Source organism: Drosophila rhopaloa, unplaced genomic scaffold, assembly GCF_018152115.1.
Source record: "Drosophila rhopaloa isolate 14029-0021.01 unplaced genomic scaffold, ASM1815211v1 contig_155, whole genome shotgun sequence".
NCBI lineage: Eukaryota > Metazoa > Arthropoda > Insecta > Diptera > Drosophilidae > Drosophila > Drosophila rhopaloa.
The window spans coordinates 572,488-592,674 of NW_025335034.1; the positions used below are offsets into that span (position 1 = coordinate 572,488).

The 20,187-nt window shown below is 41.7% G+C and overlaps 6 protein-coding genes and 1 long non-coding RNA gene across 10 annotated transcripts; 2 read left to right on the forward strand and 5 right to left on the reverse strand.

Annotated features, from left to right (window-relative positions):
* Positions 1–257: 257 nt before the first annotated feature.
* On the forward strand, positions 258–3,468 carry LOC108039739 (transcription factor Sp2). Its single transcript, XM_017116826.2, has 5 exons — positions 258–513; positions 573–946; positions 1,010–2,881; positions 2,985–3,180; positions 3,238–3,468. Exons 1-5 carry the CDS (start codon positions 361–363, stop codon positions 3,466–3,468), a joined length of 2,826 nt encoding a protein of 941 aa, XP_016972315.2. The 5' UTR covers positions 258–360.
* A 57-nt stretch (positions 3,469–3,525) lies between these two features.
* On the reverse strand, positions 3,526–7,640 carry LOC108039740. 4 transcript variants are annotated; one of them, XM_044457414.1, is made up of 3 exons: positions 5,525–5,749; positions 4,977–5,451; positions 3,526–3,976 (listed from the first exon to the last, which is right to left on the reverse strand). In XM_044457414.1, exons 1-2 carry the CDS (start codon positions 5,665–5,667, stop codon positions 5,016–5,018), a joined length of 579 nt encoding a protein of 192 aa, XP_044313349.1. In that variant the 5' UTR covers positions 5,668–5,749; the 3' UTR covers positions 3,526–3,976; positions 4,977–5,015. The 4 variants fall into 4 exon arrangements, with proteins under 4 accessions (XP_044313349.1, XP_016972317.1, XP_044313351.1 ...); XM_017116828.2 differs by lacking the exons at positions 3,526–3,976; positions 5,525–5,749 and adding an exon at positions 7,122–7,640 and having other exon boundaries at positions 4,149–5,203; positions 5,297–5,451; XM_044457416.1 differs by lacking the exon at positions 3,526–3,976 and having other exon boundaries at positions 4,149–5,203; positions 5,297–5,451; positions 5,525–5,754.
* LOC123037317 lies at positions 6,031–6,763 on the reverse strand. The gene is made up of 2 exons (XR_006417437.1): positions 6,633–6,763; positions 6,031–6,556 (listed from the first exon to the last, which is right to left on the reverse strand). It is a non-coding gene; the product is annotated as an uncharacterized LOC123037317 (long non-coding RNA).
* Positions 7,641–7,755: 115 nt separating the features above from the next.
* Positions 7,756–9,365, forward strand: LOC108039741 (mesencephalic astrocyte-derived neurotrophic factor homolog). The gene is made up of 4 exons (XM_017116829.2): positions 7,756–7,965; positions 8,042–8,166; positions 8,248–8,389; positions 8,954–9,365. Exons 1-4 carry the CDS (start codon positions 7,878–7,880, stop codon positions 9,118–9,120), a joined length of 522 nt encoding a protein of 173 aa, XP_016972318.1. The 5' UTR covers positions 7,756–7,877; the 3' UTR covers positions 9,121–9,365.
* Positions 9,325–16,547, reverse strand: LOC108039742. The gene is made up of 4 exons (XM_017116830.2): positions 16,284–16,547; positions 11,040–11,310; positions 10,834–10,987; positions 9,325–9,770 (listed from the first exon to the last, which is right to left on the reverse strand). Exons 2-4 carry the CDS (start codon positions 11,280–11,282, stop codon positions 9,670–9,672), a joined length of 498 nt encoding a protein of 165 aa, XP_016972319.2. The 5' UTR covers positions 11,283–11,310; positions 16,284–16,547; the 3' UTR covers positions 9,325–9,669.
* A 1,399-nt stretch (positions 16,548–17,946) lies between these two features.
* Positions 17,947–19,141, reverse strand: LOC108039744 (putative SERF-like protein). Its single transcript, XM_017116831.2, has 3 exons — positions 18,943–19,141; positions 18,510–18,615; positions 17,947–18,440 (listed from the first exon to the last, which is right to left on the reverse strand). The coding sequence occupies exons 1-3, from the start codon at positions 18,947–18,949 to the stop codon at positions 18,371–18,373; spliced, it is 183 nt and encodes a 60-aa protein (XP_016972320.1). The 5' UTR covers positions 18,950–19,141; the 3' UTR covers positions 17,947–18,370.
* A 228-nt stretch (positions 19,142–19,369) lies between these two features.
* Positions 19,370–19,979, reverse strand: LOC108039738. Its single transcript, XM_044457222.1, has 3 exons — positions 19,939–19,979; positions 19,691–19,874; positions 19,370–19,637 (listed from the first exon to the last, which is right to left on the reverse strand). The coding sequence occupies exons 1-3, from the start codon at positions 19,977–19,979 to the stop codon at positions 19,485–19,487; spliced, it is 378 nt and encodes a 125-aa protein (XP_044313157.1). The 3' UTR covers positions 19,370–19,484.
* Positions 19,980–20,187: the final 208 nt, after the last annotated feature.

Genomic DNA, 20,187 nt, shown 5'->3' on the forward strand with positions numbered 1-20,187 from the left:
AAGGGGTATTAACTCGTATAGTTTCTTGCCTAGGTAAGATAAGAAATAACCAAAAATGAAATATCTATGTTCGCATTTAGGTACATGTCTCAAGATCTCAATAAATTATTAATATTAAAAAAATTGCATCAACTCAAAACTTAAAAATAAATAAAACAAATGTGTGGGCCCTTAAGACATCCGCGATAGTCATATAACCGATAGTTTTTTTGTTATCGACATTCACTCCGAGCTGTGCTGTATTTGCATGTGTCACCTCTAGCAGTGAGCGTCGTTCGACAGAAAAAAAACAACAAATATTTTGCATGTGCAATAAACCAAACGTAAATAGCATTTCGGAAATCACAGAACCACCGGAAAATGGCTGCGGCCGGGAGTAACGTCCGATGCATCAACTACCACGACCTGTGCCGCATCTGCACGGACAGCAGCGACCACAAGACGAACATCTTCTCGCCCGAGGGACGCGCCAAGAACCTTAGCCACAAGATCCTCGAGTGCCTCTCGCTGCAGGTTGATATCCTGAACCAAATACCAATTCTTTTTGGATTAATAACCCTCTTCCCTTACAGATTGATGAAAAAGATCGCCTGCCCAAGGTAGTCTGCGCCCAGTGCGTGCATCAGGTGGAGCAGATCCACGGACTCCGCGCCACCTGCCGCAACTCACAAACCATGCTTAGCAACTGCCTTAACATTCGTCCGGCGCCGAGCACCGACAGGCTGTACATCCGGGATGCGGTGGACGAGTCAGGGAAGAGTCTCAGCGTGGCGCAAGGGGCGCCAGCTCCTTCCGGAGCTCAGCAGTCCGGCAATCTCTTGAACAGCATCATCCAGGCGGTGGGAATGCAGCCCCAGCAGCAGTACACCATCACAGTGGACAACGGGATTCAACAGCAGCACCACCAAGCTTCGCCTGAAGTGCAAATCAAAAGCGAGAGACAGACGTGAGTAGTAAATTCCTCCCATTAAGGCTTCCTCTCACACATTTCTTATATTTTTCCGCTTAGAGTGTTAGAGGAATTTATCCGCCTCAAGCCGGACATTAAGATAACGCCGCTAGGGAAAAAAGAGGCCAATATCACCGCCAAACCTCAGCAGCCACCTCCTCTGCAGCCGCAGTCAGTGACTACAGTAAACACTCACCAGTTGCAGTTACAGCCGCAGATGGGCGACCAACTGCAGCCTCTGTGGCAGCAGATTCAGCAATTGCAACTGCAGCAGCAGCTTCAACAACTTACCAACCAACTGCAGGCTACCACTCAGTACTCCGCTGCTCAGGAAGATGCCAATTCTGGCGACAGCAAGAAACCTAAATTTAACTTTGTGCTCTCTTCGCCGGCAGCGCCACAATTCACCACCTCGCTGCCACAGTTCGGTGGCAGTCATCCTCAGATCCAGCTGCAGTTGATGCCCGGAGGAGGAGCGGGGACGAATACTGCGGCAGCACCGGCCCAGACGCAGTTTAATGCCGCTGCCCTGCTCTCCAGCCTAGCGACCCCGCAGACTACCCCCAATCTGCTTTCACCGAACAAGTGTTTCCTGCCCATCACGATTCGCGACGAAAATTCGGACCAGCAGATCGTGGCCCACATAGACACAAAGAATCTAGTCCTGCCCACCACCTACCAGGTGCAAATGAAGCTGCAGCCTCAGCTGGCCACCGCCGACGGCCAGCCCATTATGCAGCTGACTCCCACCTCTATTCCGGCTACACTGCAACTAACACCGCAGACTCTGGGCAATCCGGGCAGCAGCTTTCAGGGCACAGCCACTGCGGTGGCCCAAAACCAATTTCTGGCGCCGCAGCCGCCGCAGCCTCCTCAGCCTTTTCAACCGCAACAACAGCTTACTCAACTCCCCAACACGGCCCAGGTAACCTCCCAGCAAATCATCCGATCTCCCCAGTCCAACACCACAAATCCGCAGTTGGTGATAAGAAATGTGACCAACGCCCAGGCGACTCCCACCACGCCCACGAGCACTAAAGAACCGCCCGCTTTTAAAACACCGTCGCCAAGGCAAAAGCAAATGCCATCGCCGAAGAGCAAAACTCCAGTGGTCTCACCCTCAGGAGGAGTTAATAACCAACCCACCAATGAGTTCAAACGGCTAATGACCCAGGCAAAGCAGCCACCGCAGGTGAAGCAAAATCAGCCCCCAGCAGCCGCTGCAACTGCCCCCCAGATATCAACATCGACCAATCAGGCTGCCATGCAGCGTCTTTCCTCGAACACAACCATTACCAAAGTAGTAGCCAAGCAGCCCGTTTCGGTGCCACCTCCGGCTCAAGCGTCCTCTCCCGCCAAGTTGCCCATGTTGAACAAACAAAATATTACCATCAGTCGAATCTCCATGCAGACTACGCCAAAGCCGCATATAAAGCCTCCCACGACGACGCCTATTTTTCCCCCTGCTCCCCAGCCCATTCCTTTACCCGTTCCTGCACTTAACCAAGCCCAGCCACCTCCGCTGGCGGCGCAACATAAGAAGATCGTGCGCAAGCCACCCGAGAATCCAGAGCCCGCGGGACAGAAGGCAAAACCAGCTCGGCCTCCGCAACAAATTCTTCCCTTACCAAATCAGGAAGGGCAGAATGCGACCCCTAACGCCAACGAAGCGTTTTTGCCGACTCCGAGTCCTGCCCTTATTTGTCCCACCTGCAATCGCGAGTTTAAGAAGAAAGAACATCTTACTCAGCATGTTAAGCTGCACGCGGGTCTGCGACCTTTCAAATGCTCGGAGGACGGCTGCGACAAGACCTTCAGCCGCAAAGAGCATCTGTCCCGTCACTTGATCTCCCACTCAGGCCAAAAGATGTACACTTGCGAGGTCTGCAGGAAGCCCTTTTCGCGGAAGGACAACCTCAACAAGCACAAGCGGTTAGTATTTATTACGTTAAATTCTATAAAGAAGTCTTCAAATGTCATTACGTTAATCTGGTTTTTATTTTTTTTAACATCAAACATCCTTTTCCATAAACAGGATTCACACGCAGCCGGCTAACGAAAGTCTTTACTCATGCGATGTTTGCAACAAAAATTTCGCCACCAAACTTCACTACGAGAAACATAGGGAAATGCACAAGAAAACGCGACCAGAAAATGCGGCTCCGGCAGCCAATGCTCCTGCCCCAGTAACATCTGCCCCTTCTCAAGTGCGTAGCAATGGTCCCAACAAGGTGAGTAGTAAATGTGGCTTAAATTTGCAAACACTAACTTGCCCTATTTTTCCCAAGGGTGTTTATGAAATTAAACAGCGCACTTCTCAGCAGCAACAGCAGCAGACTCAGACACAAACACAGGCGCAGCCGGCACAGATCATGCATGTGGTGACCACGCAAGACCTGGCCGGTAACACAATAACGATCACCCAAGCGCCCGACTCCAATATGCCGACATCTTTGGCCAACTTCGTGCAGTTGGGCTTTCCCCAGTTCCAGAACCCCAGCGCACCAGCAGCCAAGTAAATAGAGAAGTAGACTCCCTGTTTTATCACACCTTATCTCATGTCCTAGTCCGCGGTCTATTCCATCACCTGATCGCCAGTTCCTTGTTACTTTTAGTTTATGTTTAGCTACATTTTTCTTTGTGCAATATTATTTTTTAAAAATTCGAATTCCTTAATTTATTTTAGTTTACGTCTGTGTTATTCTGTATTTATTCAGTAATTCGAAGCAGTTATATTAGAAAAGACTCCTAATGTGTGTGTAAAGTTTCCTACGAAAAGGCATTGTAAATATTTGTGTATCTATATATGTATGTACAAGCTGAAACAAATTAATGGTAAATACCTTTTTTGGGTGAAAAGAATGATTCCATTGCAAAAATAAATATAATGTATAATTTATGGCAAAAAGTATGTTTTGTGTATTTCGTTTGGTATTGCATTGGAGCCTTCATTTTTGGCGCTATAAAGCAGATGGCAGGCTGGCTGGCCCCAATGTTTACGTGATAATTTTTGGTAAGGCTCGCCCGCTGAAAGTATCAATATCAGACGGTTAATCCAATGGCAGCCAGATTTCTGAAAATCTGCCGAATAGCTCGTAATTATAACTCTACCATGCGAACAAACGAAAAACAAATGCAAGCACGTTTTCAGTCGATTTCCGAGTCCAAATTTGATAGCATTAAAGAAAACCAATTCCGATGAATTTTTCTATTTACGCATTTAATTAAGGAAATGCACTTGTCAAGGCGATTTTTAATACTTGGCGTGGTATGTGTGTGTAGGTATTACATGAAAAGCTTACAATTATGTTCAAAATCTAAATGGAAGACTTTAGCAAGCACAGAAACTCAACGTGTTTAATACATAGAATTCTTTGGCCTAACAGTTTACAAGTACTATCAACTACAAACATAAAACCAAACAGAATCTGCGAGAAGTGCCAATAAGCAGTACCAGAGTAACGTCAGAGGATAGTTCCAAAAACCAGGTGCGTTTTATGGGACTGACACTCAAATAGGTAACAAGTGTGTTAATTTGTAGTTCTTAATCAAATCAAAGCGATATCAGCTAGTAAAATCAGTTCAATCACTGGGCAAGATAAAGTGCTTAAGAACTAACAAAAAGCACACATTATAATTCTAAATATTTTGTAAGATCAATTAGATCAGCAAACTCATTTTAAAACCAATTAAATTTTTCATATAATTTAATCTGCTCCAAATTAAATAAATATGGATTTAATACTGTTTAAAACCCAGGTCCATTTTGAAAGGGAACGCTATTTAAAGCAAGGACTTGTGTGGTGTCTTAGTATAACAAAGTTAAACGCATTAACAAACGAGGAAAAAGAAAAAGCATGTCGCTACTACAGCAAAATAATGTAGATGGGGTGCCAAATTCAACAATCTAATTAGAACTACAGGTGAGGGGATTAAATAGTGCAGTGTTAGGACCAATGGTGCCCCTCCACCGAACTTTAAAGAAGCGATTGAAGAAATCATTGAATAGGTAAAATTGAGGGACTACCTTGGGGTTCTTAGGGATAATTTGGGGGTTATCTCCCTATCAGTTGTAGGCCAGGGCAAACTGATTGACCTTCTGCACATCGCCCCACACCTGTATAGCCAGGATGTCGGATAGGGAAAATAGGGTCTCGTACTCGGTTATGAAATTATGGCCCGCATCCCTGCCCTGGTAGACTCGCATCGTAGAATTTTCGTAGTCGAAGGCGAACTCAAGACAAAACGAGGTTTCTGTGGATGAAAGTTGGAGTTCCTCATCAATCTCGTTCATTATGCGGGCAAAGCTCTGGTTCATATTGGGGTTCTTATCGCTAGCTCCTGTACCGTCAAAGATGTTCAGATACTTCTCCTGGTGCAGGCTGCTCCACTCGCCGTTCCTTTTGTAGTTCTCGATAATCGTTTGCGTTGGTATCACCACCTTAAAGTGATACGTGATGTTGTCCGTGCAATTCGTACTGTTGACAAAGTTCACCGAGAATCTGTAGAGGATAAAAAAGCAATTACATGAAGCAAATCTATTGTTGATATCCCACTTAGGTGCTAATGACTTACATAGCTACACTCTCAAACGACTTAACCTTCCTGCTTTTATAAAGGGCTTGTATGGCATTGTAAACCAATATGTCACTATACATTTTTGTATGAAGACGATAAGCAGCTTTCAGTGACGCGTTAAAAATTCGTTTAACAAGCATCTAATGATTATGGTCAACACGCTTAACGATCCAATTTCCACTATTTGTCACAACCCAAAGGTATTAAACCACAACCAAATCTTGTTTTCAAAAAAATATTCGGTTTTGTTAAATGATTTAAGAAAATATAGTTTTTTCTTAAATCTGAAAAAAACATATTTCTATAAGGCTACAAAAATGACCCGATGTCGAAGTAATAATTATGATGCAATTAATGATGGGATATAATAATAAAATGCCAATTTCAAAAATATATTTGAATATTTAATAAATTCAATCATTGCCCAAGAATACTCTATTCAAGAAACACAATTTACAAATCTTTTTAATGGGCGAAGCTATTATTAGAACAAAAGTTAAATGTTGGTGCTGAAGATCGCTTTAATATAAAAGCCCTTTGAATATGTTCATGGTTTATCCTTAATAACAAATTTTTTAATTTTCTTGTGTGTGTGCCTATGCATTTTAAGGAACGTATAATTTATCACACAATCGTGCTAATGACGTCGAGAGTTTGAATGTTTGAGCCCTCATGCTTAGTCATCATAATGGTTTCTATGGCACATGGCAGTTTAGCAAGTTTTTTTTTGGTAGACCGGAGCTCCCAGACGTAGTGAGTAGGCGCGAAAACGTGCCAAGCATTTAAGGAATGCATTTGGGATTTTTGACGATTGCCCATCGTATTTTTCTTTGTAAAATATACATTAGTCACTTTCTTTAGCTTCACCCTTATCTTAGAACAAGCACTACAAGTATCCAAAAGAAAAGTAGCCTCTTACGACATATTTCAGAAGCTATTACTTATATCTTATCGATCTTAACAACAGATAACAAATCGAAGGTCTTCAGTTATCAAATATGTCTTGTTGCCGCACCTGGAACCCGGATTCTAAAGAAATGTAACGGAAGGTTCTGATTTATTAGGCTCATTCAACTATTTATAAGCTGATTGACGATCTTCTCACCTACCAGCATATACATAAATATGATTTATGTTATTCTTGTTCTCCCTTTCATCTTAACTATTTGTTATGCCTTTTGTTGTTTTCTTCGTTGCCGGCATTTTAAGCGCGTGTATGGTTTAATTTAATTGTGGTGATGTCATAAGGCGTGGGGAATTGATACAGAAAAACCAGACTACTACGTATGATAAAGATTGCTTTATTGTCTTCTATCATCGCCTTAACAAATCATAAACTCATAATTGGCCTTTAAAATTAGAAAAAAAGAGCTTGGAGACCACCATAAACTTAATAGATTATTTGTATGTTTCATGTGTGCGCCGTAAATCGTTCGCGAATTTCGTCTAATCGGGTCACATAGTCAAACATTTTTAGGGCACTTAAATTTCTGCACGCAAAGAAAGAGCCACTTTAGTTGGCAGGAAGCAGCTAATCGATTTTCTTCAAGTTCTTAAAGCTATTAGAATCCCAGGAAATTTATTGGGGACTTACTGCTGGGGATTCTCGAGCAAGGAGCCGCTAATGGACATCCTGGTGACTCGGTCTGAGGCATTAGCATTGCTGGGCAGAACGGCCAGGAACTTTACATCAGCCATCTTCTGTTTAAATTATTCCGCTTTTGTTTCGGTTTTATTTTTAGGCGGGTATGTAATTGGAAATTATATTCGGTGCTAAGACTTTGCTGTGGCCAGTTGCCAACGGTTACAATAACTTCAATAACAGGCGAGGTAGCTAGCTCTTCACCGACCTGGTCAATACTGTTAGGGCTTAACCAAAAACGTGGCTATTTTAAGGGAACTCGAAGAGGATTTAAGCCCAAAGACGTCACGGGTAAAGTACGTTCGAGTACATATTTGTTCAGCTTTTTTAATTAAAGACGCGTTGCCCTGTTCCGTCCGGTTTCGCGCGTGATTGAAAACTGAGAAGGAATACTTCTGGGGGAGCCGGAGAGCCGGTCGACACGCAGCTAAGTGATCCCACACCTGTTTGTAAAGAGATTCGGACCCCAAAGAGAACCGAGCAAGGTCGCGGTGTGACCAGCCTAGCGACTTGAATTTGAAAACGTGGCGCTCCCCGCCGATAAATTAGTACTGCTATCGATGCCTGGCCAGCCAGTTGGCTATCGCTGTTCCCCCATCTCTACGGCCACCTAACGCTAACAATTCAGACAAACGAAATCAAAATCGCAAGAGAAGAACTTCGTTTAGTTAATTAAAGTCCGCTCGAACACAGTTGAATTGCAGCAAAATGAAGACGTGGTACATGGTGGTCGTGGTCTGTTTCCTGGCAGGATTGGCCCAAACGTCGCTGGCCCTGAAAGAAGAGGACTGCGAAGGTATGTGGTTGGCCACGTAAGTGGTTGAGATGTTCTGGAACAGATTTTCACCGGGCTCCACTCTTCGGTTTTTTAGTTTGCGTCAAGACGGTGAGGCGCTTCGCAGACTCGCTTGAAGATTCCACAAAGAAGGACTACAAACTGATCGAGACCGAATTCAAGAAGTTCTGCAAGGCGCAAAAGAACAAGGAGCACAGATTCGTGAGTAGCCGGCAAACAAGTGCCGCCCCCTCTCTTCTCTTCTTGGAGAAAAATGATACACGTATGCGTTATTTCACGTAGTGCTATTACCTTGGAGGCCTGGAAGAATCTGCCACGGGCATTCTGAACGAGTTAAGCAAACCCCTGAGTTGGTCCATGCCAGCTGAGAAGATTTGTGAGAAGCTGAAGAAGAAGGACGCGCAAATCTGCGATCTTCGATATGGTAAATATAATGCCCCGTCGGTCTGTGAGGGGGAAGTATCAAAGAAGATGTGACTAGAAGCCAATCTGAACCTAGCTAGGAAAGTCACTCTTTATCAAAACGAAACCTTTTTCGTATCCTTCTGATAAGTAATTGATGTACAATTAAGAAAAATTTTTCAAATAACAGGCTGAAGCGAAGAATTACTAGCCCTGGGGTTATCCTACCGCTAACCAATGATTTTAAAATTTGTTCAACTATTAAAAAACAAATTTATATATATAATCATTTGAAATTGAAGTGCTAGAATATTTATATAGCTTCCCAATGAATTTTGAAATTCGTTCAACAACTTAATATAGTTTAATAATTTAATACCCAATTAACAATTATTAAATAGCGACTTAACATGTGTGATAAATTGATATGTAAAATCATAAGATTGCTTATCATATCACATATTGATTATTGAATTGATTAGGAATGCTGGACTTATTCCGCATGTATATTCTAATATTTTTCCCCATAATTGCCCTCGTCCGAAATACTCCCATGAACATTTCTTAATCGGCATGTCTTTTGCAGAGAAACAAATCGATCTGAACAGCGTGGACCTGAAGAAGCTGAAGGTGCGCGACCTGAAGAAAATCCTCAACGACTGGGACGAGAGCTGTGACGGCTGCCTGGAGAAGGGCGACTTCATCAAGCGCATCGAGGAGCTGAAGCCGAAGTACTCGCATGGCGAGCTGTAGAGCTCGATCTGGAGTTAGTTACTCGTGTAGTTACATGGAACACGCCCACTTAGCTAAAACAACAACCACATGAAACGCCCCCTACACATCCATATTTTTAGTTAATTTACAATTTTGATAGACTTTGAGAGAATTGAATATAACTATATATACCTAAAGAAAAAACATATATTTTGAAATAAAAAACAACAAACACACAAGACCTCGTGCTCTCAAACGGTTGATAAATAAACAGTTTGTTTTTATTTTCCACGTGTTAATCTTTTTCGGTTCTTGATCTCCTCATTCACAATTACAAGTATTACGTACAAATTACAACAGAAATTCACAAAATATCTGGATTAAAGTTTTATTTAAATGTTAAATACATAATTCCATTATTGCCGCGGGCCGCGTAAATTCGATGTGAGCGAAGGGCTGGCTCGCTTAAACTAAATTAACATTATTAGTTAGACTAAAAACGAACATAAGAAGCTAGGATGATGGTGTGTGGGTGTGAAAGTCTGCTTCTAGAATGCATTTTTTGATGAAAATTTTTACTTTCGCTCCTTAGCGCCGGTACGGCTGTTTGTTGTAGCGCCCGCGCTCGTTTTCCTCGGTCAGATTTGCATACTCGCTGTACACCACGCACCAGCAATAGGTGAGAACCGCTGAAAGAACACGGGAGAACATGGGTTAAGTCAGCTGCGCGCAAAAGTGTGCTATAGTTTTAAAATTTACATCCAAATGTCATGTAGAAGATGTAAGTTTATACAGGTTATACCCGTCAATCGTAAAGTAAAGGTATTTGTTAATAAGTATTTAATTAAGAGAAACACGAGTTTTCGACGTTATAAAGTATACATATTCTTGATCACAAGTCAATCTAGCCGCCCGCTTGTTCGTATAAACGTAGAAATCGAGGGAACTATAATAGTGGGTACTTAGCGTGCTGATTTGACTGAGGCTTACACATCCTAAGTTTTTTTTCAAGAATTGTTCACGCCCACTAAACATCCCACCAATCGAAATATCCCGTAGAAAAATATACTTTTTATAACTTTTTATGAATTTAAGTTAAGAATACGGGAGCTGATCAAGAAGTTAAGTGGTCACAATTAATTTATCCACATTCTAAATTCTCCTACAATTAGTTTTGAAATTAAAAGAATTCTTCTTCAATTCGAATTCAATAAGCTTCTGTAAAAATCGGAAATGTTGTCTTATCAACTGTTGTCTTATTACTGATCAAATGGTAAAAAACGTCATTTATAACAGCAAAACTACTAAGAGAACGTAACACGGTACGTTTAGCACTAATTGCTATTCAAATTTCGTAACAGCTCATGAAGCTAGAATAATATTACATAACCTTTCCATTTTCGCTTAATGATTGTCGTATAGTTTGGTTGTAAAAGCTAAAAAATGGTGGTTTAGCACCCTCACATTAAATTAAAGTGCTCCCGAAACTTGGCAGTTGTACAAATGGCCCAAGCCAGCCACTTTGCGCCTCATTTGCTTGCACCACCCTGCAATCCCCTCCTGTTCCGCCTTTAAAAACTCCCGCCTTGGGGCGCCGGCAATTTCTGCTTTCAGCACACGGGCAATCAACGCATGATAAATGCGTCTATAAATTAAAAACGGCTCGCAATAACCGCCATCCGGTGCTAAAAACCGCACATGGAGAAGTCGCATAGCCCCCCATTTCCACCGCCCATGGAGGAGTGCACTTACCGCAGCAAATTAGGCCGAAGATCAGCCAGAGGACGCCCGTCAGCACATAGCCGTCGATGAAGAAGACGACGCCCGTGTAGATCACGGAGATCAGCAGACCGATCGCAATCATAATGCCCAGCACCACCCAGGGTACCATCAGGTATTGGTTCCGCTGCGAAAAATTCAGATTAATGTCTGGAATTAATAGTAATAGTCCGACATACCTTTAGAACACCCACAATCATGAGCAGCGATATCAAAATCGTCATACACAAATTGACGACGAGTATTATCTTTACGATATCATTAGGGATAACGTCGAAGATTATCGTCTTAAAGTGAACCCGCGTCGTAAAGATCACCACGATGGTAATGATCGACAGGACGATTGCCAGGATGCCCGATATGACGGAGCCATTTCGGGTCGATTGGCACAGGCAGCAGGAATTAAGTAGGGGCTTCGGCATTTTGGCAACTTCTTATTAGATTTACCAACTGGAAATAAGAAAAAATAGATGGAGGTAATTTAAAGGATTTCTTTTTATTTTAAGAACTCAAGAAACATTCTTTTTTTGTTTGTACTTAAATATACACTTCACATGCAAGGGTTAACAACTTCGGCTTTGTCTCTAGTTGTACATTTAATTGATCCGGAATTTGGCATGTGTTTGTACTGAAATGGTGTTATGAAAAAATAAATATTTTTAAGTTATCTTAAATGTTGCTGTAGAAGGAGAAGGGGAAACTTGTCGACGCAATCATGGGAATATGATAATGGGACTGAAAATTTTGGATCGGAACCACGCCAGTAAATTCCCGAATCTTTTAGATTGTGAAAAAAAATTCTCGGAAATGCTTCGATAATTTGTTGAATAATTGTGATTTGATTTTTGTTTCTCAACAGCTTAAAGCATGTTGCCGTATTCAGGCGGAAATGTTCAGGGCTCTCTAACTTCTACACCTTGACCGCTATGGCAATTGGAAAAGTGAAACATACAAAGTCGAACACAAGTTCCCACAATATGACCAGTTGTGACGTCAAGCAGACGAATAAAAATGTTTATAAAACAAATGTGCTTTAAAAATAGAAGGAACGAAGAAAACAATAGACTGAAAGCGTGAAATATGCGCGGGAACGTAAGATTTATATTTAGCAAAGCTCTAAGTTAGATCAACAAATCGAATGAGTAATCACCCGTATTTTAACTGCAGGGATGTGAGCTGGCAGTAGATGGCCAATTCAGCGTTATTACAGTTTGGATTTGGGAAAGTTGATATCATCCGCGCATGCGCATGCGCACACGATCGGCTAACACACGTGTCTACATCTATGCATCTGTGGGCTGCACCCATAAAAAATAGCGCCACCGGGCATTGTCATTAAATTAATCAAACGCTTAACGTGCTTCGGTCCCGGCTGCGGATTGATGTGGCGCATGTCGGCACTTGCAAATGCCGCTGCAGCTGGTTTGCATCCATTGGATGCAGGCGCTTGTATGTCCATGAGATATATCTCATGCTTACATGTGGCTCGCGGCGGTCTTGATGAGATAATAACACGCCAAAATGTCTTGTCTTACATGGAAACACTCTGAATCATTATAGAAAGACTAAGCGGGCTGCCTGGGAAATGCCTTTGGCACACAGAAAAAGTTCAACCAGCAGATACATTTACAGATACTATTTGTAGGCAAAACCCATTTCCGCTGAGTTCACACCTTCACTCAGAAAGCAAACTACAAACAGCGAAAAGACGTGAAGAATCTGGGCAGCAGAAGTGCTACACAAATTGCGCAATTATCAGAGGCGACGGCAAGGGGAGCGTGCCAAAGACCACATGGCATTCTACTCTGTAAGGCAGTTCAAACTTTTTATAGTTTCGTCACTGATAAACCGGGCATATGGCGCATTAACTTGCCGTTTTTCACGCGTTTCGCACGAGTTTTACTCAGGCGATATGTTTATAAACGGAGATTTAAACGGCCACAGACCCCAGAAAGCATTTGGCTGGCTTCTATACTCTGCCATCTTGGATTACTTTCTGCAGACATAGATATGCGATATGTTTTGACCTGGTTAGCAGAACAAAGTAAAGGCACTCGAGATCTCGAATGGCAATTAGGGTCAGAGGAGACTGGGTAATATCAGGGGAATGGGCCTGGGAACCCGATATAGAAGCTATCAGCCCACTCAGTTGCTTAATGGCGTCAATATTCGCATGAACTCATCTAATGGTGACGCTAACTTCCGCCTGTCTCACTCAAAGTGGAATTACTATATGGGCGTGATCCACAGATCGCGGAGTCAAGTTCAAGCCATGGCGTGGGCGACTCTTTCCGAGGAATTCATGCCTCCACTTGACGTAGGCTTGGAGCTGGAAAGTGCTCGAGACTTGACAAGTGCAACTGGCCGCAGTTGTCATTGCACTCTGTAGGTTGATGGAGTTGCTTTGGGGCTGAGTGTGACGGAGTGGGAGTAAGAGTGGTTGGATGCTGCTAAATGTGAAAGGTAAAGTTTGTCAACAAACAAATGGGTGAGAACAGTGAAAGCTCTTTTCCAAACCTGAATATTTTCATAGAATACATTAATAAATTATTAATAACATTAATTTGCTAATTAAAAAAATCGAATTAGAATGAGAGTTAAAGAAAAAGTAGTTTTTAAATGTATTTAAATGCTTTAAAACGGTGCAACATTTTTAAAAAGCTAACAAAAACTGAATTTTGATTAATTAATTAATAAGAAATTGTATAATAACACCAAGTTCTCGACATTACATTTAATAATTGATTTAATTATTAAAGAATTTTTAGCTTGATTTCTTTAAAATTGAAGATTCCCAAGAGCTCGTAAAAATGTTCATACAAATAATACAATGACATAAATGATGAATAATAAAATAAATACTTGATTCCATTGTTTCTCACAAATGGCTTTCAAATTACAAAAATTTTGTTGAGAATAATGAAGCAAACTGGAAAAACTAATTGGAACCCAATAATACATATTTAAAAAAAAAAGTTTAACAAAAGTACTACAAATTATAAATTCAATAACACAATTTTACATTTATCATAAGCCATTAATCAACTGCTGACCCATTTGCCTAGGCCAGCGAAGTGAAAATATTGTCCATATAAATCAAGTCAATTGCTTTTGGCTTATGCTCATGAAAAATTGGTTCAGTCCACAAGCAAAGTCTGGCTGGCAATTGTTATTTTCGTGTGCAATGAGCGCGTGTCCAGGTTTTGTATCTGACAACGGCGATATTGTTTTCGGCATTTATCTGCTGTTGTAGGCCGCAAGCGGATCCAAAGCCAATTATTCTCGGCTTTGCTGTTGTGTTGACTTTATCGCGATTCGAACTTTTGTGACCCTGCTACCCGCTGAACCCCACCAAGCACCAAGTCATTCAACAATTAGTTTGCGCTTCAACGCGTAATTAAGTTTGACATTTTTCTGAGCTACTTTTTGCGCCGAGCACAATTGATACCGAAGACACAAAGCGTTCTGTATCTGCGATGTGGCTGGAAATTGCTCAATCTCCGACAGAAAGTGGGAGCCCGCTTGAGTGGCCGAGTCAGGTTTTTATTTTTTTCGGTCCATTCGAAACCGGTAGAAATCGTTCTTCCAAATTTGACAAGTCCCAAGCACGCGGCATTTTTGGTTTTTTTTTTTATTTATCGGATCACTGCTATTCCAGCTCCCACTTGACTTTTGTCTTCGATTTTTGTCAAATTGCCTTTTTGCTGCGCAGCGAACTTTCAATCACTCGACTTGCCTTATAAATCAATTAAACTCGTTGCAGCTGCAAACTCAATTGCAGCCTTTGAAGTTTTATTTCGCCGACGCAGCCAGTTTGAGATTTTGTAATTACTAGTGGCAGCGGCGCCTTTTAGATGCAAGATACAAATGTGCGCATCCACAAGACACTTTTCGATTCGGCTCCACGTTCTGCTTCTGTCAACGCTATTCAGGGTCAGGGAGGCGCCGACATTGAACGCGTTCAAAAAGTCAATTCTCGAGGATCTTTCGGATTTTCGGCATTCATTTTCCCAGCCAAGCGAAAGTTAACTCATAAAGAGATCGCCCATCAAAATGATTCATTTAAAAGGCGACCGAATAGAAAAATAAAAACACGAAATGCTTATAAATAGCTCGCAAGGTCGTGAGCATTCAACTGGGAGATCTAGAAATATAGAAAATCAACAAAGCCAAAAAAGTTTTGGAACAGCTCTCACAATCTTCGAACAGTGGCATCTGGGGTCAACAGTGGGGTTCGTCCCCGCACTTTTTTTTGCACCTGTTGGCCAAGATTTCGGCGCCACTGTTCCTCTCATTTAACGTAGGTGTGCGAGCTTCGTCGTTTATTCTCTGCCTTAATGTGTTTTTGTGTGCCATGTTTTTTTTGTTCCATATGTATATAAATTCTGACGTTATCTTTTGCCTTGTAAATTGAGTAACCTTCACATTGTTCATTTTTCACTGTTTTTTAACAGATGCGCGTCACTGAACTCTATCAAATTTTATACCGGGATCGTCTTCATTTTCCCTATTAATTACTTCCCAAGAGGAGTGGCCACTTTAAATTCATTGCTCGATTCCTTCATTTGGGTTTGAATGTGATTTTTATGGTTCGCAACTGAGGCGAATAGCCAAAATGTGGCTCAATTGAAACGTATGCCAGTCGCATTACGTATACGCCCCCGCACGGGACTCCGGTTTCGATGGCCTACTTATCCCTAACCCCGCCACCTGTTCAACTTGAGATCTCCCAAAAAAGCCCGAAGAAGGCTTGCAGGTTGTCGGCGATCGCAGACTTTCAATGTCAGTTCGCAATTCTGACATCACCCAGTGCATCGCCTATATAGTCTCGTCGTCTATATAATCGCTGAAAACAGACTGTTTTGTTTTCAATCTGCCAATATTTCTCGACTAATTGGGTCAGCGATCACAAAATGCAAACAAACAGTGGCATTATTTTCCAATAATTAATATGCTGCGGTTTTCAACTCTACCGCCTTGCTGGCGCTCAGAAAAGTATCAGTCTGAAGTTCAGCGATCATTTGAATATTGAAATTGTTGGTGTGCCAGCAGCGACAGCTAAATGAAATTGAATATATTTTGTATAAATAAGCACACACAACCGCAAGGCAGACGAGCAAGCTCGCCTCAAGTCGGGGACTGGCTGTAGATAGGTCTCTGGCTACTGGGGCTACTGCGGCTACTGGGACCACCGCCTCGTCCCTTCCCGAGAAACACTTCTGTTCGATCACATATATGCATATCCACCTCCGGGGGCCAGCTGCTCGCCTGTTATTTCAATTTCGAGGCGATCGTTTATCACTCGATTTGCATGCGACGGCGATCGATTGATCTCCCGATCCGATCCGCCCAATCGGCTGCCAACAGCCTGCATTTCACCGCTGATAATGTCAGTTTCTTGGCACCTAGCCAAATTCACTTACACTTTCTTTTTGTTTTTTTTTTCTCTTTATTTCGACTCGACGGCAGACTGCAGTGCGCGGGCAGGGAAATCGATTTGATTTGGACTCGCAACTAATTAGTATTTGATGTTTATGCTTCCCAGTGCGATTCGATTCGAGGCGATTTCGGTCCGACTTGCGCGCGATTTCGATGTGAGTGCGGCGGGTTTCACGAGGCGACTGAAAACGCGGGCTGCTGCCGCCTAGAGAGACGGCCCCCGATCGCGATTTTGCTCTCGTCTGCGAGCGTTTGTTGACTTTTCCGCTCGTTCTGGCTGGCTGAAAAGTTCTCAAACTTAGGCGCTGTTTTTAGTTAAGACAGCTTTTGCGTGGCTGGCGAAGAGCTTTCTCCGACAGCAGAAACCAGTTAGGCGATTGGCGTTCCGGCATGAAGTTATCAAACACTTGGTCAAACAATGGTGGGGCGATCGGTTACAATGCCTTGCACTAGCCAAGACAAACAAATCAGTGGACGTTCTCATTACCTGGGCCCGACATCCGCGTCTCCCGGGCTGGAGCAGCTCGAGATGTTAGCCTCAGATACCTCGGCACGCCATGGCCCCGTCTGCCTTTTTTGGCCATGTATCGGCTTCTGCACTGAGCCAAATGTCACCTAAAATAGGGCATCGTTTGGAAATTTAATTTATTAGAGTTATTTTGGTGGTACAAAATATGCAGCTCAAAATTACCTTAGGCTTTTGTAAGACTTAACAAATTACTCGCATTTTTACATTTTTGTAACATTGAAAATAAAATGGTAAACGACAAAAATTTATTTAAGAATGTCTAACTTTTACTGTCTTTAAATATTTAAGGAAGTAAAAGTCTTTTTCTTTCATTTTCACCAAAGGTGTCACATTTACATTACTATTTTAAAGAAATTTAAAATTGGATCCAGAGATAATTTCCGTATAATTATATTTGATTTTACTTTCAAATCTTACAGCACTACAGGATAAAATAAAAAAAATCAGGAAAGGATTTTGAAACCAAAAGATTTTGACACCCTAACATTTTGGTGCATTTTCGAATTTATTTTACTACACATTAAAAGGTAAATCAATTTTAATATTCCTTTAACGTTGAGTCTCACAAAAACTTTTCAAGGAAAAGTACTTTGTGTTTCTCAGTGTTCCAGCCGACCGTTAGTGGCCATCTCATCTGTAAAAGGTAAATGCTAGCATTCGACTTATTGGCAACTAGGCGAGAGTTTTGTGGGCCAGTCCATGGCGTGCAGCTACTTTCATATTTATCAAATCATTCCAAGTAACCTTTGTTTATTTCGCCATTTCTATCTGTCTCCTATTGTATGCAAATTTTTTCAGCAATCGGGTTGCTGGTTAAGGCAAGCTTTAATCGGGTCAGTGAATCTGGATAGTGGTTTTCCAGCGACCCATTAATACTCAAGGAAGTGCGATTTAAGGTTTATATTTAACAATCTTTGACTATACTTATGGGGTTGATCTGAGGTTATCCGATTATCAATCTTTGTATCTCTCTCTTCGGCGCCCATTTCTCTGATCATAACTATAAAAGGGTATCATTAGTTTCAGTTAATATCGGCACGAATCGACTGTCATTGTGTGCCATAATCTATATATATATTTTCGTCAAACACAATAATGCATAATCGAGGCTGCTCCAATAATTTTTTTCTGGCGGCTGCATATTATGTTTTATTTGAAAATTTATATATATACATTACAGTAAATAATTTAGTCAGGTAGGTGAAGAAATAAAAGTACTTATTTATCGCACAGCAGCACTGCAATTGAACGAGAACGAAAACCGGAACCGAATCGCAATTTAAATCAAAGTCCTTGGGTGGCACCTATTTAAGTATTGCTATTGCTATGTCGCGTGCTGTACAGCCCGGTAATATCAATGTGTTGTAGCGTTGAAATGTATGCTTGTCTGTTGCTTCGTGTACAATTAAACCATGTGGTCGACTATCCTAGGTCCTGGGGCGAATCGGGGTCTTGGCTGACGAACGACTGACTATATGCCTAAACTGCCTGGATTTGCATTCGGATTCGAAGATCCTGGCAAAACCAGTGGGTTTGGGTTGACTATTTGCTTGGGCCGGCGGCAGCGGCGTCCTCCTTTTTTTTCTGCTTCTCCCGCATCAATTCTGCGTCCCTGGGAAATAAGCGATATATGAATTTGGGTGTTCCTTCTGGATACTTATAACGTTAGATAGAGACTCACCTGGCCTTCCTCTGCTCCACGGTGAGGTTATCCGTGCGCTTTCCCTTGGTGGAGTCCGCCAGTTTCTTCTGGTTCTTCTGGCGTGCCAGGTCGCGTTGGTTGCCGCCTGCAAGGTTGAGCGGTTTTTAATTAGTTAATACGTGTCACCTGCTTAGTGGCGCGTGCTGGGTGATCTACATAATCTGTTGACTAGCCGAGCAGAGAGGTTAGAGGCGCTCACATGTCCTACCGCCGCCCATCGATTTTGCCTGCTCTATATCGGTAAAACCGATGAGGTGGGACTAATCAGCATCTTAGATGCATTTCCAAGGTCTCGAAGATTGCTTTACAGGGGCATTTCCGCCATTTCCTTGTTGTTTCGATGATAAGATACCAATCCACATATTTTATGCATAGCGGACCAACAAAATGGCTCCATGATGCCCACACTTACGTGTCATTTTTAACGCTCGTTCTGGTTTCTGTGCTGAATATAGCTACAATTTGGACCCAATTTTGTTTACAAACTTGGGAAATTCAGCCGCTTAATGTTGTGAATTTTTAAGTTTGAGTAAATCTTGCTTCTTTGCTTAGACGAAGTTGATTTGTTTTTATTGGAATCGGAGATGTGTCAAAAATAGTGAAATAGCACTAGCGCGTCGTGCATGAAAATGTCTTAGCGCGTGGCTCTTTATGGGCAGCACTGGCGAGCTCAAAGTGAGTAGATTTAGTATTTTTGGGCAGTTGAACATTTTCGCGGGCACTTGTTTTTTTTAAATTTTAAAATTATATATTGCCTAGAGTGGATCAGTGCTGCGACCACAGCAAGTATTACTATTTATTTGTTAAGATAATTCAAAAAAATATTGGAAGAACTTTAATGGTTTTACAATATAGTTATATTTTGGAATATTAGGATATATAGGAAAAAAAGGCCGCCAATATGCATGGGTTTTAAATGAAATTCAAGAAGCACTTAAAATTTAGGCATAGGTCTTATATAAATTTGTCTCCTGAGTTTCTTCCAAAACTGGAACTGTATCTCCCTTCAAGATCTTCGAAAATACACTTGCATGTCATGTCGTCATACTCCTTTCTTAAAACCCACATTTCCACAGTGCTCAGAAGAACAAACTTAGTGTGGGCGCTCTGAATAATAAACAAAACTATAAATGAGGTCAACATTTTGGTCTACAAATTACCTCTTTTGGATAATTTTTCGACCAAAGTCCTATGGCAGACAGATAGGCCTTAATAAGCATTCGCCACGTCCAGAACATTTGCGAGTCGCCAAGTTTTGGTATCGGAGGTACAATCACTTGATTAATTTTAAAATCAGCATGGCTTACATCATTAGAGTCCCCCATAATCGAATACTTTACAGATCTGAATAAATTTTGAAAGAAACTAAAAATGAATCTGAGAACCATAAAGACGGAAATATCATTACGATCTAAGCATTGACGGCTGAAATTTTGATGTATATTTCATGTGAAAGATTCTTGCCTGATTTAATTTCAAATACAAATACTAGTTCTCCGTCGACTCAGTTTGATAGATTGGAGGCACGGATTCTTGAACGATAATGATTTCTGATCTGTTCCTGCCCAATATTGCTTATAAAGTTTTAAGAAAAAGTTTCCTTTTTAATCCAGTTTTTACCAATTAATATTAATATCCCCTTTAGCTAAAAATCTTC

Excerpts from the sequence above, each read along its gene's own strand:
- LOC108039739 (XM_017116826.2), top strand. The coding sequence starts at position 361 with ATGGCTGCGGCCGGGAGTAACGTCCGATGCATCAACTACCACGACCTG. Across the intron at positions 2,882-2,984 it reads AACCTCAACAAGCACAAGCG|GATTCACACGCAGCCGGCTA; the intron begins GTTAGTATTTAT and ends TTCCATAAACAG. Across the intron at positions 3,181-3,237 it reads GTAGCAATGGTCCCAACAAG|GGTGTTTATGAAATTAAACA; the intron begins GTGAGTAGTAAA and ends ATTTTTCCCAAG.
- LOC108039740 (XM_044457414.1), bottom strand. The coding sequence starts at position 5,667 with ATGCTTGTTAAACGAATTTTTAACGCGTCACTGAAAGCTGCTTATCGT. Across the intron at positions 5,452-5,524 it reads TCGTTTGAGAGTGTAGCTAT|ATTCTCGGTGAACTTTGTCA; the intron begins GTAAGTCATTAG and ends TATCCTCTACAG.
- LOC108039741 (XM_017116829.2), top strand. The coding sequence starts at position 7,878 with ATGAAGACGTGGTACATGGTGGTCGTGGTCTGTTTCCTGGCAGGATTG. Across the intron at positions 7,966-8,041 it reads GAAAGAAGAGGACTGCGAAG|TTTGCGTCAAGACGGTGAGG; the intron begins GTATGTGGTTGG and ends TCGGTTTTTTAG. Across the intron at positions 8,390-8,953 it reads AATCTGCGATCTTCGATATG|AGAAACAAATCGATCTGAAC; the intron begins GTAAATATAATG and ends TGTCTTTTGCAG.
- LOC108039742 (XM_017116830.2), bottom strand. The coding sequence starts at position 11,282 with ATGCCGAAGCCCCTACTTAATTCCTGCTGCCTGTGCCAATCGACCCGA. Across the intron at positions 10,988-11,039 it reads TGATTGTGGGTGTTCTAAAG|CGGAACCAATACCTGATGGT; the intron begins GTATGTCGGACT and ends AATTTTTCGCAG. Across the intron at positions 9,771-10,833 it reads CTTCGGCCTAATTTGCTGCG|CGGTTCTCACCTATTGCTGG; the intron begins GTAAGTGCACTC and ends GTGTTCTTTCAG.
- LOC108039744 (XM_017116831.2), bottom strand. Across the intron at positions 18,441-18,509 it reads GTGGAGCAGAGGAAGGCCAG|GGACGCAGAATTGATGCGGG; the intron begins GTGAGTCTCTAT and ends CTTATTTCCCAG.
- LOC108039738 (XM_044457222.1), bottom strand. The coding sequence starts at position 19,979 with ATGAAATATACATCAAAATTTCAGCCGTCAATGCTTAGATC. Across the intron at positions 19,875-19,938 it reads CAGCCGTCAATGCTTAGATC|ATCTGTAAAGTATTCGATTA; the intron begins GTAATGATATTT and ends AAATTTATTCAG. Across the intron at positions 19,638-19,690 it reads CGAAAAATTATCCAAAAGAG|AGCGCCCACACTAAGTTTGT; the intron begins GTAATTTGTAGA and ends TTTATTATTCAG.